Below are 15208 nucleotides of genomic sequence, written 5' to 3' on the forward strand. Positions count from 1 at the left end.
CCCAGGGTCCTGGGATCGAATCCGCATCGGGCTCCCTGCTCAGCAGGAAGTCTGCTTCTCCCTCTCCTGGTCCCCCTGCTTGTGCTCTCTCTCTCGCTTCCTCTGTCAATTAAATGAACTCTTTAAAAAAAACAAAAAAGAACTAATAATCCCTTTACTCTTTCTACTCTAAAACTGTGCAATCTGAATTACTACAAAAAATAAGATGTAAGACAATGGCATCTCTAGTGTCTTAGAACTAGGATCAAGTAGCAAAGAGAAATCAAATGGTAAATAAGGTTGTGGGGGCGCCTGGGTGACTCAGACAGTTAAGCATCTGCCTTCGGCTCAGGTCATGATCTCGGGGTCCTGGGATCAAGCCCCACATCGGGCTCCCTGCTAAGCGGGGAGCCTGCTTCTCCATCTCCCTCTGCCTGCCACACCCCGCTGCTTGTACTCTGTCAAAAAAGAAAAAAAAAATCTTAAAAAAAAAAAAGTGTGTATAGAACTTAAGGGAAGTTCACTCTAAAAGATTCAAACTATTCACAAATTGTTACAGGAAATTTATTTCAGGCAGCTAAAAAAATTTTTTGTAATTGTGGTATGACATATATAACAATATTTACCATCTTAATGATTTTTTTTTTAAGATTTTATTTATTTATTTGACAGAGATGCAGCGAGAGAGGGAACACAAGCACGGGGAGTGGGAGAGGGAGAAGCAGGCTTCAAGCCGAGCAGGGAGCCCGATGTGGGGCTTGATCCCAGGACCCTGGAATCATGACCTGAGCCGAAGGCAGATGCCTAATGACTGAGCCACCCAGGCACCCCCATCTTAATGATTTTTAAGTGTACAGTTCAGTAGTGTTACGTATATTCACACTGTTGTGCAACCAATCTTCAAAATTCTTTTCATTTTGCAAAAGTGGAACTCTATGCCCACTAAACAATAGGCTCCCAACCCACTTTCCTTCCCAGTTTCTAGAAACTACCATACTACTGTCTCTGAATTTGACTACTCTAGGCACCTGACAGGAGTGAAATCATGCAGTATTTGTCTTTCTGTGACTGACTTATTTCACTTAGCTTAATGTCCTTAAGGTACAACCACATTGTGCCATGTCAGAATTTCTTCTGTTTTAAGGCTAAATAATACTCCATTGTACGTATACACCACATTTTGTTTATCCGTTCATCCTTGACAGATACTTTGATTGCTTTCACCTTTTGGCTATGATTAATGAACACCAGTGTACAAATATCTCTTCAAGCAGGCAGTATTCATAGTATTGAATAAACATCTCTTCCTCGGTTTCTTAATTGGTAAATGGGAAATAATAGTCCCTACCTCATATTTTTTTTAAAATGTTTTATTTATTTATTCATGAGAGTCAGAAAGAGAGAGAGAAAGAGAGAGAGGTGCAGGCTCCCTGCCTAGCAGGGAGCCTGATGTGGGACTTGATCCCAGGACCCTGGGATCATGACCCGAGCCAAAGGCAGACACCCAACCATCTGAGCCACCCAGGTGCCCCTCTACCTCATATTTTAAAAACTAAGGCTTAATTAAGTTTTTATGAGTGGAGTACATTAAAACAATGTATTCAAAAAATATTAGCTGCTATCATGATCATTAACATTATCATCATCAACTCTTGAACAACTGAAGTGCAAGCCACAAATGTAATTTTAAATTTTCTTGTAGCCATTTTGTTAAAGGATGCAAAAAAACATGGGAAATTAATTTTAGTATTTTATTCAACAAAACATATCCATGTCATGTGATGTACCTTGTTATAGTAGTTTTAAATATTAAAATAACATGGAGCTTAATGCATAAAATGATTTTAAATATCTGTATTTTAGTGTATTTTATATTCTAATTTCAACATATACTAAATAAAAAAAACTTATTAGTGAAATACTTTACATTCCTTTTTCCGTACTAGTCTTTAAAATGCAGTAAATACATTTACACTAGTAGCGTATCACAGTTCTGATGAGCCACATTTCAAACACTAAATGGCCACATGTGGCTACCATACTGGACAGAGAAGCTCTAGATTCTACTAGTCTAATCCTGTTTCACTATCATATTGATTTAACAAAAGAAATGTTATTAAATCTGATGAAACTTTTTCCTGATTAAACTTTCTCAAAAATTCCCAAATAATTCTTACAAAGTAATTCCCCTATATTAAAGTTAGAATCAATAATCTACTCCAAAAAATTCCTATTGATAATGTTGACTGGAAGTACACTAAATTTTCCTATTATTTTGGGTCCCTTCATTTTTTCAGAGTGTGCTCACTCGTTCAAATTAGATTTTTTTTTTTTTTAAAGATTTTATTTATTTGACAGAGAGAGACACAGCGAGAGAAGGAACACAAGGAGGGGGAGTGGGAGAGGGAGAAGCAGGCCTCCCACGGAACAGGGAGCCCGATGTGGGGCTCAATTCCAGGACCCTGGGATCATGACCCGAACCGAAGGTCTTGATGCTTAATGACTGAGCCACCCAGGCACCACTCAAATTAGATTTTTAATCAATCAAAATATCTCCCTCTCTTTTACAACTTGCCAACAAACTGCAGAGTGGTTAAGTTCTATTTCAAATTAAGTATTGGTTTATCTTCCTATAAAATACACTAAAATACAAATATTTAAAATCATTTTATGCATTAAGCTCCATGTTATTTTAATATTTAAAACTACTACTAAAACAAGGTACATCAAATGACATATTTAAGAAAGTAACAAATGATAAAATAAACAAATGTAAAATAAAGTATCAATCTGTCATAAATAAAACTAAAAGCATGGGGATTTTGAGTTTTTATTTGTGGCAGGAGGGTCTCACTATTGGGGGGCCAGAAGGGTGTTTGTAATGACAGCAGAAATATTTCCATAATGGTTTATGGTGACAAAAAAGGCTGTTTGGAAAAAAGGATGAACTTACTCTTTAACAATTTGCATAAGTAAGATGATTATAATAACTCTTCACCAAAAAGGTCAAGTTGGATACTTACTATGATCAACTGTTTTTCATCAACTTTCTCTGCTTCTTTTAGTTTCAAGTCCTTTGGAATTGTTATCTCCAAATGGGAATTACACTTAGGCCAAGAATGATTTGGTGGTGTCTCCCTTAAAAAAAAAAAAGTCACACCATTAAATGCTATAAAGCTGTTATCGCTTCAAATCACTAAAAAGGAAAAAAAAAATAAACTTTTTCTATACAACACTCACAATTTTCAACTCCAACGGGGGAAAAATAACCTTTTAAAAATCAAGGGAAGTTGGGACGCCTGGGTGGCTCAGTCAGTTAAGCATCTGCCTTCGGCTCGGGTCATGATCCCACTGCCCTGGGATCGAGTCCTGCATTGGGCTCCTTGCTCAGCAGGGAGCCTGCTTCTCCCTCTACCTGCAGCTCCCCCTGCTTGTACGCTTGCTCACTCTCATTCTCGCCCACGCTCTAACAAATAAATAAAATCTTTAAAAAAAAAAAAATCGAGGGAAGAAAACCCAAGAAAATTACTAAGTTTCAACAAATAAAAAACTGCTGTACCTACTATAATTTGAATAAGTTTTAAGTTTTTGGGGTAATTTTTAGCCATCTTAGTTACTACAGTTTGTCCTAAATGCTAAATCCAGTAATCTGTAAAGCAAAATAAGTCAGATTTCATTTTATTCTGACATTAAAGAGAATGGAATGCTTTTAAAACACTTAAAACACTTTTACATGTTGATAATACCCAGTACTTCAAGGGGTTTGCAGAAAGGTGCATTCTCAAAACACTGTTGCTGGAAGTATAAAAAGATACACACTGGAGGAAAATATGGCAAGGCAGGCTAAGTCCTATAGCTATAAACTTATCCTAGATATAGTAATACAAATGGGCAAAGATGCTTGTGTTTACTGCAGAACTTTTCCTTGGACAGAAATGAACTAGAAACCAAAATGTCTATTAAAGTGGAGAACTGTTAAATAAACAATGGAATATTCATACAATGAAATCTAATACAGATTTAATAGAATGAGGTAGTTAAGAAAAGATGCCCATAATACTGTAAAAAAAAAAAAAAAGGCTATAAAACATATGTATAGGCACAAAAAAAAAGTAAAATGAAAATAGAACTTGTGAATATCACATTCTTTCTACATGAAAAACTGTGGATAACCAGCACAAGGTTTTAGGGAAAAATACCCCAAACTTGAAAGGTAAGTATAAAATCCTTAAGTTCTGTTAAAAACAAAACAGGTCCAAAATGGAGTTGCTTATGCTAAGCCCCATATTACCAAACTCAGACTTAGTCTTGGTTCTTCCAGAAATGGAATCTTAAACCATTCAGGAATCACCTAATTAGCACTAGTTAGGTAATTTGCCTGAAAAACCTCTGCCATCTCTCCCAAAGGAAAGTAACTTTGCAATAATCAACCCGCTTTTTTGCCAGTTGTAATTTCCTTATTCCCACTCCTTTCTGCCTATAAAAGTCTTTCATGTTACAGCTCCTTGGCACTCCTTTCTATCTGTGAGACTGGATACCGCCCAATTTGAACTGATTTTTGTTCAAATAAACAAAAACTGTAAAAGCCTCAGTTTATCTTTTAACAGTTCTCGTATTTACTCTTGTATTAAACTAATGTCTTACCTGTTATCACTGGCCTTAGATGTTTGGTTACTGAGTATAGTATGTTGTTTGGGAGCTGAACCTGTAATTTAATCAAGAAAGTGAGTTACATGTTCATCTTTGTACTACCTCATCTAATAGCTGAAAATCATTACAAAGAAAAAAAACACAATGCACTAAATGTTTTATTTTTAATAAAAACCATTTGATTAAAATCAGAGCCCCTTTCTAGAAATTACTCTTCAGAAAAGAGGGAGAAAAAGGCTCTACAAAGCCACAAAGAGATCCAATGGTAGATTAATAGTATCTTCTAGTTTCACCAATCACTAGCACTGAACAATAAAGCAACTTGTGTAAATGCCTATATAATTATACAATCTCTAAATGGAAACAAATGGGAACACTTCTTTGTTTAAAAAAAATTGGTAGTCTACAAGAAACGGTCAGTGTTGGTGAGGATGTGGAGAAAAAGGAACCCTCCTGCAGTGTTGGTGGGTATGCAAATTGGTACAGCTACTGTGGAAAACAGTATGGAGGTTCTCAAAAAATTAAAAATAGAATTACCATATGATCCAGTAATTCCACTACTGGGTATTTACCCAAAGAATACAAAAATACCAATTTAAAAGATATATGCACCCCTATGTTTATTGCAGCATTATTTAAAATAGCCAAATTATGGAAGCAACCCAAGTGTCCATCGATAGAAGAGTGGATAAAAAAGATGTGGTATATATACATACATACAATAGAATATTACTCAGCCATAAAAATGAATGAAATCTTGTCAGCTGCAACATGGATGGATCTAGAGGGTGTAAGCTAAGTGAAATAAGTCAGAGAAAGATAAATACCGTCTGATTTCACTCATCTGTAGGAATTTAAGAAACAAAACAAAGAAAATAAAAGAGACAAAGACTCTTAAATATAGAGAACAAATTTGTGGTTACCACAGGGAGGTGGGTAGAGGAATGGGTGAAATAGGTGAAGGGAATGAAGAGTACACTTATGATGAACACTGAGTAATGTATAGAATTGTTGAATCATTATACTGTACACCTGAAACTAATACAAAACTGTATGTTAATTATACTGAATTTTTAAATTGTAGTTTCTAAAGTTTTAATCGCATTAATAATGTAATAATCAATTCATTTTCTTTTCTAATGAATAAGTAGTACATTTCTCATATTTATATTATACTTCCCTTTGCTCCACTAAGAGAAAAGGTTAAATAATATGCAATGAAAGACATTGTCTGACCTCAATATACTGCTCCATGTGTACCTTTCCCTCAGCAGAGAGAAACAGGAATTAGGAATTTCTCTTCTGTATTTCCTCAGGCTTCATCTGATATAGGTGAGCAAATCCCCATCCAACAGCTCAAACAATGTATTGTCAAAAAATTTTTACAAGGTCACACAAAGAGAGTCTTTGTATGGCATAACTGCCCAAATTGCAGTTTTTAATTTTTTTTAAGTAAGCTCCACTGACTGAGCCAGCCAGGTGCCCCTGCAGCATTTATTAAATCCTTTCAAAAACAGAATCACTAACATGAAAAACTGAGTAAGTGAGGATTAAATATAAGAATCTGAAGTAGAAAAACACAGTCTTTGTAACTGAAAAATAAGCTCCTACCACTAACTTAACATAATTCATTAAGTAATACTTCTCCAGAAAATAAGTCATACACAAAATAAAAGATTTAAAATAAACAAAAGGACTTTTGGTATTGAGTCAAAGAATCATAAGTAATTTATTTATTTTTACGATTTATCAATATATGTAAACTAGTACTTTATTTTTATACTTCATTCCCCAAAAATGTTTTGGAAAAACATTTAAAACTTAAATGAAGAAACAATGGATTTTCTAAAGAAAAGTTAAGGTTGTCCAAGTTAGTTGACGTTTAGCTAATGTGCTTTGTTTCTGTTTTGGTCCCAATCTTATTGATCATCCAGGCCATTTTATTTTTTATTTTTTCATACTTAATTTAAACAAGGTAAGAAAGAAAAGCAATTCTACCCCAAAGAATGGTAGTAAAGATAAAAACAAAAAACAAAAAAGAATGGTGATAATCACACATTTGAAAAACACACGCAATAGTTCAGAAGGATTTAACTGGCCTATTTGGCAACCAGTATTGTTTTCTATCATACTGACAAAAATATCTCTGAACACTGAGAAATTCAAATAATATTTTCAAAGTTTACCTGGAACTTTATTCTCCCCTGTATCAATTTTTGCTTGACTGGGCAGAGCTGAAACAGTAGAGGTATTTCCCACTGGACTGTTTTCAAGCTTGGATTCCAAACACATACTGAAATTCTGAATATATAAAATTCAAAATGTTAATATTTGCCTTCCTATCAACCTTTGGGACTCATCCCAAGATATTTTCAGTGAATTTTAGCATACTAAGAAAATTTAGATAATACTTTATAGTTGGAGTAATTCACACTGATATGCCTTAGGAGTCTCTTGATCTCCCCACAGCTACCCTCTTAGCATCAGTTCCCATTATTCCCCTTCATGCTATACTGAAAAACTTGCAAATTCCACAGATATATTCTATTTCTGCCTCTCTCATCTATCTAAATCTGCACTGTCCAATACAGTAGCCATGCCTTATCTGACTACTGAGCACTTAAAATGTCATTCGTATGAATGACTGATTTGAGATTATGTTGTAAGTATGAAACACACACCAGATTTTTAAGACTTACTACAAAAAAAAGTAAAATATCTCAAGTTTTAATATGGATTACATGCTGAAATGATAGTATTTTTATATGATAGATTAAATAAAATATATTCATTTTACCAGTGTGTTATTCTTTTTAAGGTGGCTATCAGAAAATTTTAAATATGTGGTTCACATTACATTTCTACTGGTTAGTGCTGATCTAGAACCTTTCCCCCTGTATCAACTCATTACTTAAATATTAACCTTTTCCATGAAGCATTCTCCAAGTTTCCTCATGCCCTTTTCCCAAATCTGGAAAAATTCTCCATCTATTTCACCTCTACCTCTTTCATGTCCTTATTACTAATATCAATTAGTTGTTTTTGATTCACCTTCTGTAACTCTTAAGAGCAAAGAACATACTGTATTTATCTTTGTATTCCCAAGATCCCCTAAATCTTAACATTGGCTGGATCTGTATTTTCATTATTACACTCAACATGTAACATTATTTTTGAGTATTTTTGAAAAGGTGAACAATTTTCATCATTGAAAAAGCAGAAAAATTAAAAACAAGAACAATGACAAATTACTAATCTCCATTAAATAGGAAGGAATTTAGCAAGTTACTCGCTTAAAAAAAACAAATATTAAAATAACTAGGCTTTAAAATTCACAAAGTTCAAACTTTTTTTTAAAGATTTATTTATTTTAGAGAGAGCACATAAGAGTGGGAGGAGGGGCCGAGAGAGAGGGCAAAGAGGGAGAGAGAATCTCAAGCAAACTCCCCACTGAGCAAGGAGCCTGACAAGGGGCTCCATCCGAGAACCCTGAGATCATGACCTGAGCAGAAATCAAGAGTCCAGTACTTAACCGACTGAGCCACCCAGGTGCCCCATGTTCAAATAATTTAAATTCAGCCCAAAGAATTAAAAGAAGGCCTATCAAATGCTTAGCCTTATCAACCATCATTTCTCAGTACTGCTGAAACTGACATAAAAATTACAGGCAGCCCCCCCACAGAAAAAGATTTCGTATGATGTAAGGTTTGTTTTTATATTCTCCTTCCTCCCCTAGTATAACCCCGCTACACATTGAAGCCAGTCAATCTCAGTTTAAATCCTAGCTCTACCACTTAGAAGTCACTCAGTTGTTACCTAAATTTCTAAGCCTCACTCTCCTCACCTGTAATATGTAGGTAATAAGAGAAACTACAGCGTAGATTGTGGTGACAATTCTATGAAGCTCTCCTCTAACAAAGAGGCAGTGTTCACCAAAGGCTATTATGTCATTAACCAAAAGCTATTATGATGGTTCAACTAAGCTACCTCAATTTTTTTTTAAGATTTTATTTATTTATTTGATAGAGAGAGAGAGACAGACAGCAAGAGAGGGAACACAAGCAGGGGGAGTGGGAGAGGGAGAAGCAGGCTTCCCGCTAAGCAGGGAGCCTGATGCGGGGCTCGATCCTAGGATCCTGGGATCATGACCCGAGCCAAAGGCAGACGCTTAATGACTGAGCCACCCAGGCGCGCCCTAAGCTACCTCAATTCTTAGTGCTCATGGCAAGAAGAGAAATCTCTTAAGTGACTGCTACAATGGAAATTCCTTAAAGGCAGGAAACGTTTCCTCTCCTGTAGCCCTAGCACAATGTCTTGGACACAGCAGGCACAACTATGTCTTGAACTGACCTGGTTACCACACTCCCTGATCACTCTGTGAAAGTGATCACATCACTGGTATTGGCGAAAATAGAAACAACCCGAAAGGGCTTTAGAAGAGGAAAACATAAATTGTGGCATATTCATTTACAGCTATTAAAATACCCATGTATTGATCATATGTTGACTGCACAAAACCAAGTTGCAAAAAAACCACACACACACACACACACACACAACACACACAGACCAACTATGTTAGCATTTAACATTTCAGACATTTAATATTTAAACACTTAAAACACAACATAAAAACACATATAAAACATCTAAAACACAAACAGTGCTTTAGTATTCTTTACGGATATATATACACATAGACAGTGAAATCATAAAAATAAAAAAAGAAAAGATCCTCACCAACTTCACAAACATGTTTAACTCTGGGAAGAGAGGTGAATGGAAAGAAGAGGGAGATATGGCTTTTTCCTATATCTGTAACGTACTTCTCTTATTTTAAAAGACCTGAATTCAATAAAATGTTAGTTTTTGTCAAATTTGGGTGGTAGACACAAGTGTAACGTTAGTTTCTGTAGTATTCTTAATGTTTGAAATATCCAAGAATTTACAAATGTAAATAAAATTTTTAACACAAGTTTCATAGGACAGTTTCTTACAATGTACCTCAAGAGAGACGGACTGTACAAATCCAAAGTAAATTCCAGTAAAAGCAATATTATAGGTCAAAACAATGTGATCTAAGTAAGCATTCTATTCTAGTAGTTTATTCTAAAGGATTACATTTCTTAATCTTCAGTGTAAATCTCCACAAACGAGGGTTTCTTTTTAGTTAACATGCAATGTTACATTAATTTCAGCTGTACAACAGTGATTCAACACCTCTCTATACATTATGCTATGCTCACAAGTGTACCTACCATCTGTCATCATACACTACTACAATATCATTGACTGGATTCCCTATGCTGTAGCTTTTATTCCCATGACTGACTTCACAAACTGAGTTTTGACAGGCATTCATGTAGCAAGGAGTAGAAGATAAACCATGCAGCTACACCTGGAGTATAGCTATCAATACGCTGACAAAACATACCCTGAATAGAAAGCCACCCCACCTCTGATGGAAGCCACAATTGTTACTTACCCTGCCACTCACTACTTACTTCTAATTACTATCACTATTTGAATAATTACCTTCTAATTGGTGCTTTCATTACCATTTGTTCAGAAAATAAAATCTAAGAGTACCATATGGTATCTGTTCCCTTCAATTTGATTTGTACTCCACAAGGACAATGATCTATTTTCATGGCTTCTGGCATAAAGCCCAGACTCCTCACTCATTCGAATTTGCTCCTAGAACAAAATATCTCTAAAGAGAACTTTAAATCATTCCCAAAACTTTATGATGACTTAACTTTCTTCTCTACTCACAATGATTTTTTTCTCAAATGACCTAATGTTCAAAATACGTAACTGTAGAAAAAATGGTGGGCTGAGAATCAGAACACCTGAAAATTCAATCCTGTTTGTGCCCTCAAACACGTGACCTAAATCACATTCCTCTACTGTGCTCAATTTTCTCAATACCAAACTAACCAACTGAAATAATTAGTGAAGTGTTTCAAAAATATATTATAGAGCTCCATGGTTCTATGCATAAAAAATTTCTGCCTATTGGTTTATATACTGGGATTTTACCTACGATTCAATTTGAAAAAAAAAATGGCTCAGCTGCTTTTAGTTTCAGACTACTTCCTCAGATAATCATTAAAGTTTCAAGCTATTAGATTCTGTTTACTTTTTTTAGATTCTGTTTTTCAAATTACTTGTCCATTTTAAAAAATTCTTTGCCACTACAATCTTATTCTTAAACTGAAGACTGAATTATTTACATCTTTCAGACATTTTATTTGCCCAACTGTTCACAATGTGATCACACAAGTCAAACTTAAAAGACATCCCTACTACTAGAAATATTTAATTTTTCAATTTTATCAGGTGGAAAAAAGGGGTTGATCTGCCGGCTGAAATTAATTTTAACAATTTGGTCAGAATAAGGCCCAAGCTTAATTTCTGTATTTTAGTCACTATGAAACATAGTTTCTGTAGTTACAATTAAAAGAAAAAGCGAATCAGTGTGTTAAAGTTAGGGGGTAAGCGAATGGGCAAAATGAGTGAAGGGGAGTGAGAGATACAGGTTTCCAGTTATGGAATGAATAAGTCATCGGAATAAAAGGTAGAGCATAGGAAATATAGTCAATGATATTATAATAGCATTGTATGGTAATAGGTGGTAGCTCCACTTGTGAGCAAAACATAATGTATAAAGATGTTAAATCACTATGTTGTACACCAGAAACTAACATAACGCTGTGCATCAATTATACTCAAAACAATTTTAAATAAGAAAAAGAAAAGCTAGGGTGCCTGGGTGGCTCAGTTGATTAAGCAACTGCCTTCAGCTCAGGTCATGATCCTGAAGTCCTAGGATCGAGTCCCGCATCAGGCTCCCTGCTCAGCAGGAAGTCTGCTTCTCCTTCTCATGCTCTCTACCATTCTCTCTCTCAATAAATAAATAAAAATTGTTAAAAAAAAAAAAAGGCTAGAATTCAACAGGTTCATGCTGCATATAAAATAAAAATAAGGGGCGCTTGGATGGCTCAGTTGGTTAAGCATCTGCCTTCGGCTCAGGTCATGATCCCAGGGTCCTGGGATTGAGCCCCACATCGGGCTTCCTGCTCCGCGGGAAGCCTGCTTCTCCCTCTCCCACTCCCCCTGTTTGTGTTCCCTCTCTCGCTGGGTCTCTGTCAAATAAATAAAAATGTTAATAAAACAAAATAAAAATGAAAGATGAAAATAAGGAAGCAATGAGAACAATTTATGTAAAGGTCAGACATCTAAAGAAACCAGTAAGTTCTATCACTCACTACAAGACTGAGTTAATAAAACACTACTAACAACTGTACAGGGTACCTTAACAAATGACTTCTGTTTTTTATGACTTGATTCTTAAGATAAAATATGCTGTAAAAACTTATTTAATAGAAAGTACTCATGTACCTCTACTGTGCATAAAGAAAATAAATTACCTTATCTGGAGCTGATTCAAAAGAATCTTTCATCTGGTTATCCAACAGTGGGTCTGGGGGTAGTTTTATCTGATTATCCAAATGACAACTTTCAGGAGCCCTTTTTGTGGTTTTATTAACTTCAACTGTAACATCATTAGTTTTAACTTCTTCAGAATTAATTTCTTTCATTTCTTCCTGCTGGCAAGCTATATTTTTATCATTATGTGGTTTTGTCCCTAAAAATGTACTTTGAGTCGCTGGATGATGCATTTCTAAGGCTGGGAGTGAAAAACTGGTTCGTATTAAGCCCAATTTAGGGGAAACTTGAGAGTCCAACTTATTTTGCTGCACAGAGTTAAATTTTGAGAGTTTAATTTTAGTCCAGTTGGAGTTCTTTTTAGTTGAGCTGTTTATTCCATTTAGTATACATTTCACAGGCTTTGTTTTTCTACTGGGGAAGAAACGACTACATTGAACATCCTGATTTGTTTCCTTTTGATGAAGTATTTGTCTTTCATTATCAGTCTCCCCCAATTTTATTTCTGTAGGCTTCTCCATCTTTACACTTTCCATTTGTGAAGATTCCTTTTTTACCTCTACAGTATCGGACTCAATCTCACCAGCAATTTCTTCACAGAGCTGAAGAATGCTACCTCGTTTGCTCTTTCCCACTTGCTCCAGCTCATTATCTACACTTTGTTCAGGCACTGATGGCTGTGGACTTTTTTGGGATTTTGCACTAGTATTCACTCGTGTATAAACTGACTTCTTCACCTCATTCTTTTTAGAGACTGCTGAAGTAACCATTTTTGATCTATTTATCTCAGAAGTTACAGGCACAGATTTCGTTTCCTCTTTTCTAGCATTCTTCTGAAGACACTTTTCAGATGCTTTTATGCACTGAGAACTACAGTTAGAAGATGTTTGATGCTCTACTTTGCGTTTTTTTCCTTTGGGGGAATTTATTACTTCATTAATTACTAGATTTTCATCCTCTTTAGAGTCAGACTTTATTTCTGGTACTTTTCTTTTCACATGTTTTTGACTTGTTTTAACTTTATTAGATTTACTTTGAGAATTGTTACAGTGCTCTTTTCTTGGTGGCAAAGTCTGTTTAACTGCTTGAACCTGACCCTGAATTTCTCTATTACGCAGAGACCTTGTTGAAACTTCAGTTAACTGTTGTAGTCTTTGTGATCTCCGGTTAAGCTGTTCATTTGATTTAGAAGTTCCATGCACTGACTTTTTCTGAGGTAATTTCTTCTTTTTTGTAGATTCTTGTTGTGAATGTCCCTTCACAGTCACCATATTTTTGTTAATGGATTTACTAGCTTTTTTATCATTGGATGCGGCTTTTGTTGACCTTGTACTCATGCATGTTCCTAATTCAGGCTGATTTATTTTACTCTCACTAGAAGATTTAACCAGTGATTTTACAGTTTCCTTTGGACCTGATTTTTTTGCCAGATTCGTTTGAGAACCTTGAATTTGTGTTTCTAAATTCTTATCTTCACTTTTTTTAATAACATTGGAGGAATTTTCTTTTGATTTCTCCTGAATGGACATCATTCCTGAGTAAGGTCCTCCTTTTCTGAGTAGCTTTTGAGAGGATTTTCGTGTCCTGGTAGGTGCGAATGTTGAATGTCTAGTATTATTACCGAAGAGGTCTTAAGAATCAACTTTGAGGCTGATGTACATTTTCAACAAAAATACTAGTTTGCTTCAAGTAAGGTTTCGGTCATCCCTAGGACATGAGAAAAGCTGGGTATGAAGGCTGAAAGATATTTGCTTTACTTCTGGACAAGGCAATAGAAATTTGAGGAAAATTTAATTCTAATTTGATATTTTTAGAACTTTTTATGACAAAAACTTAATTCAGGTTCAATCTGTTTTGTTAATTTTTCAATTAATAATGGTATTCAGGCCTAGCCCTATTACTGGAGGAGTTATTTATCACTGACCTTTTTTGACAAAGATTTTGAAAGCTTTTTTCTTCTGAAGTCTACAGTTACTGGACTTCGATTCATTTGAAACATGTCTTACAGCTAACAGGTGTCTTTCCTTGTTTGCTGAGACTGTTAGTTTAAAGTTCTTATCTAACCTCTTTCGTTTAATAAAATACTCTATTAATATAGATTTCCTTTTGTGCTGCCATTTCTGAAAAATTAAAAAAAATTAAAATTAAATTTTATACAATCCAATATGGCAATGCTAATACTATACAGAAATACTGATTTATATAAACCTAATTCCTCCTTTTTAATTATTTAGTCTCTATATTTAAGGCTAATAGAATAAAGTATCCCAAAGTACATTCCTATAAGTAATCAGTAACTTGTTTTATATAAGCATAGAATAGTCAAAATTTATCAGTTTATTCCCTGAAGTTACTTACAATTCTTTTCCCACAAGACAGACTTGACCTTTCAGCCACCATAACTCATGAAAATTTGGCAAAATCATTCCTTAAAGTATCCTTAACACATTACACAGCACCTAAAAAAAAAAAAGTAGTTTTAAAAAATGTTTAAAAGGTGCAAATATGTAAATTTTCATTCACCACTCACCAAATACAACACTCCACAATTTTATTTTTTTTATTTTTATTTTTTTTAAGATTTTATTTATTTGACAGAGAGAGACACAGCGAGAGAGGGAACACAAGCAGGGGGAGTGGAGAGGGAGAAGCAGGCTTCGCGCCAAGCAGGGAGCCCAATATGGGGCTCGAACCCAGGACCCTGGGATCATGACCTGAGCTGAAGGCAGACGCTTAACAACTGAGCCACCCAGGCGCCCCAACACTCCACAATTTTAAGCTGTCCTATCATTAGTCTTCAGAACTCACTTTATACATACCACTTCATTTTACTATTTCTAACCTGAAGTAAACAGTCCATTTTATGTTGTAAAAAAAAAGTTTTAAAATACAAAACACAATTCATAATACATACATATAATGGGCTAAACTGGTAAAATCCTATTTTGAGGGAAAAGAGTGCACACTACTTGTACATAGAAAAACACTGATACACAGTTAAAAAGGCAGATTTAAACACACATTTTCCTCTACTCTCACATAAAACCTACTTTAAAAAAGCAATAGATTAAAATAAGATAAAACCATGAACCCGAAGGATAAAGAGTAAATGGTAAAAATAAAAAAT

At 34.9% G+C, this 15208-nt stretch overlaps 1 protein-coding gene across 11 annotated transcripts in view; it reads right to left on the bottom strand.

Moving 5' to 3' along the window:
- The window catches only part of ESCO1 (establishment of sister chromatid cohesion N-acetyltransferase 1), an 84618-nt gene that overhangs the window by 36969 nt on the left and 32441 nt on the right, over window positions 1-15208 (bottom strand). For 8 of the 11 annotated variants that reach the window (XR_003516892.2, XR_003516891.2, XM_027575977.1 and 5 more), the window contains 5 exons: window positions 14440-14540; window positions 12063-14201; window positions 6816-6930; window positions 4624-4684; window positions 3003-3117 (listed from right to left, as the gene is read on the bottom strand). Coding sequence is in view for 9 of the 11 variants with exons in the window: in XM_027575977.1 (XP_027431778.1) it covers window positions 3003-3117; window positions 4624-4684; window positions 6816-6930; window positions 12063-13613 (1842 nt within the window). In the remaining 2 variants the exon portion in view is untranslated. The remainder of the gene's footprint in view (window positions 1-3002; window positions 3118-4623; window positions 4685-6815; window positions 6931-12062; window positions 14202-14439; window positions 14541-15208) is intronic. The other 3 variants (XM_027575974.1, XM_027575975.1, XM_027575971.1) reach the window with 2 other exon arrangements.

This window comes from Zalophus californianus, chromosome 14 (genome assembly GCF_009762305.2).
Source record: "Zalophus californianus isolate mZalCal1 chromosome 14, mZalCal1.pri.v2, whole genome shotgun sequence".
NCBI classification, from domain to species: domain Eukaryota; kingdom Metazoa; phylum Chordata; class Mammalia; order Carnivora; family Otariidae; genus Zalophus; species Zalophus californianus.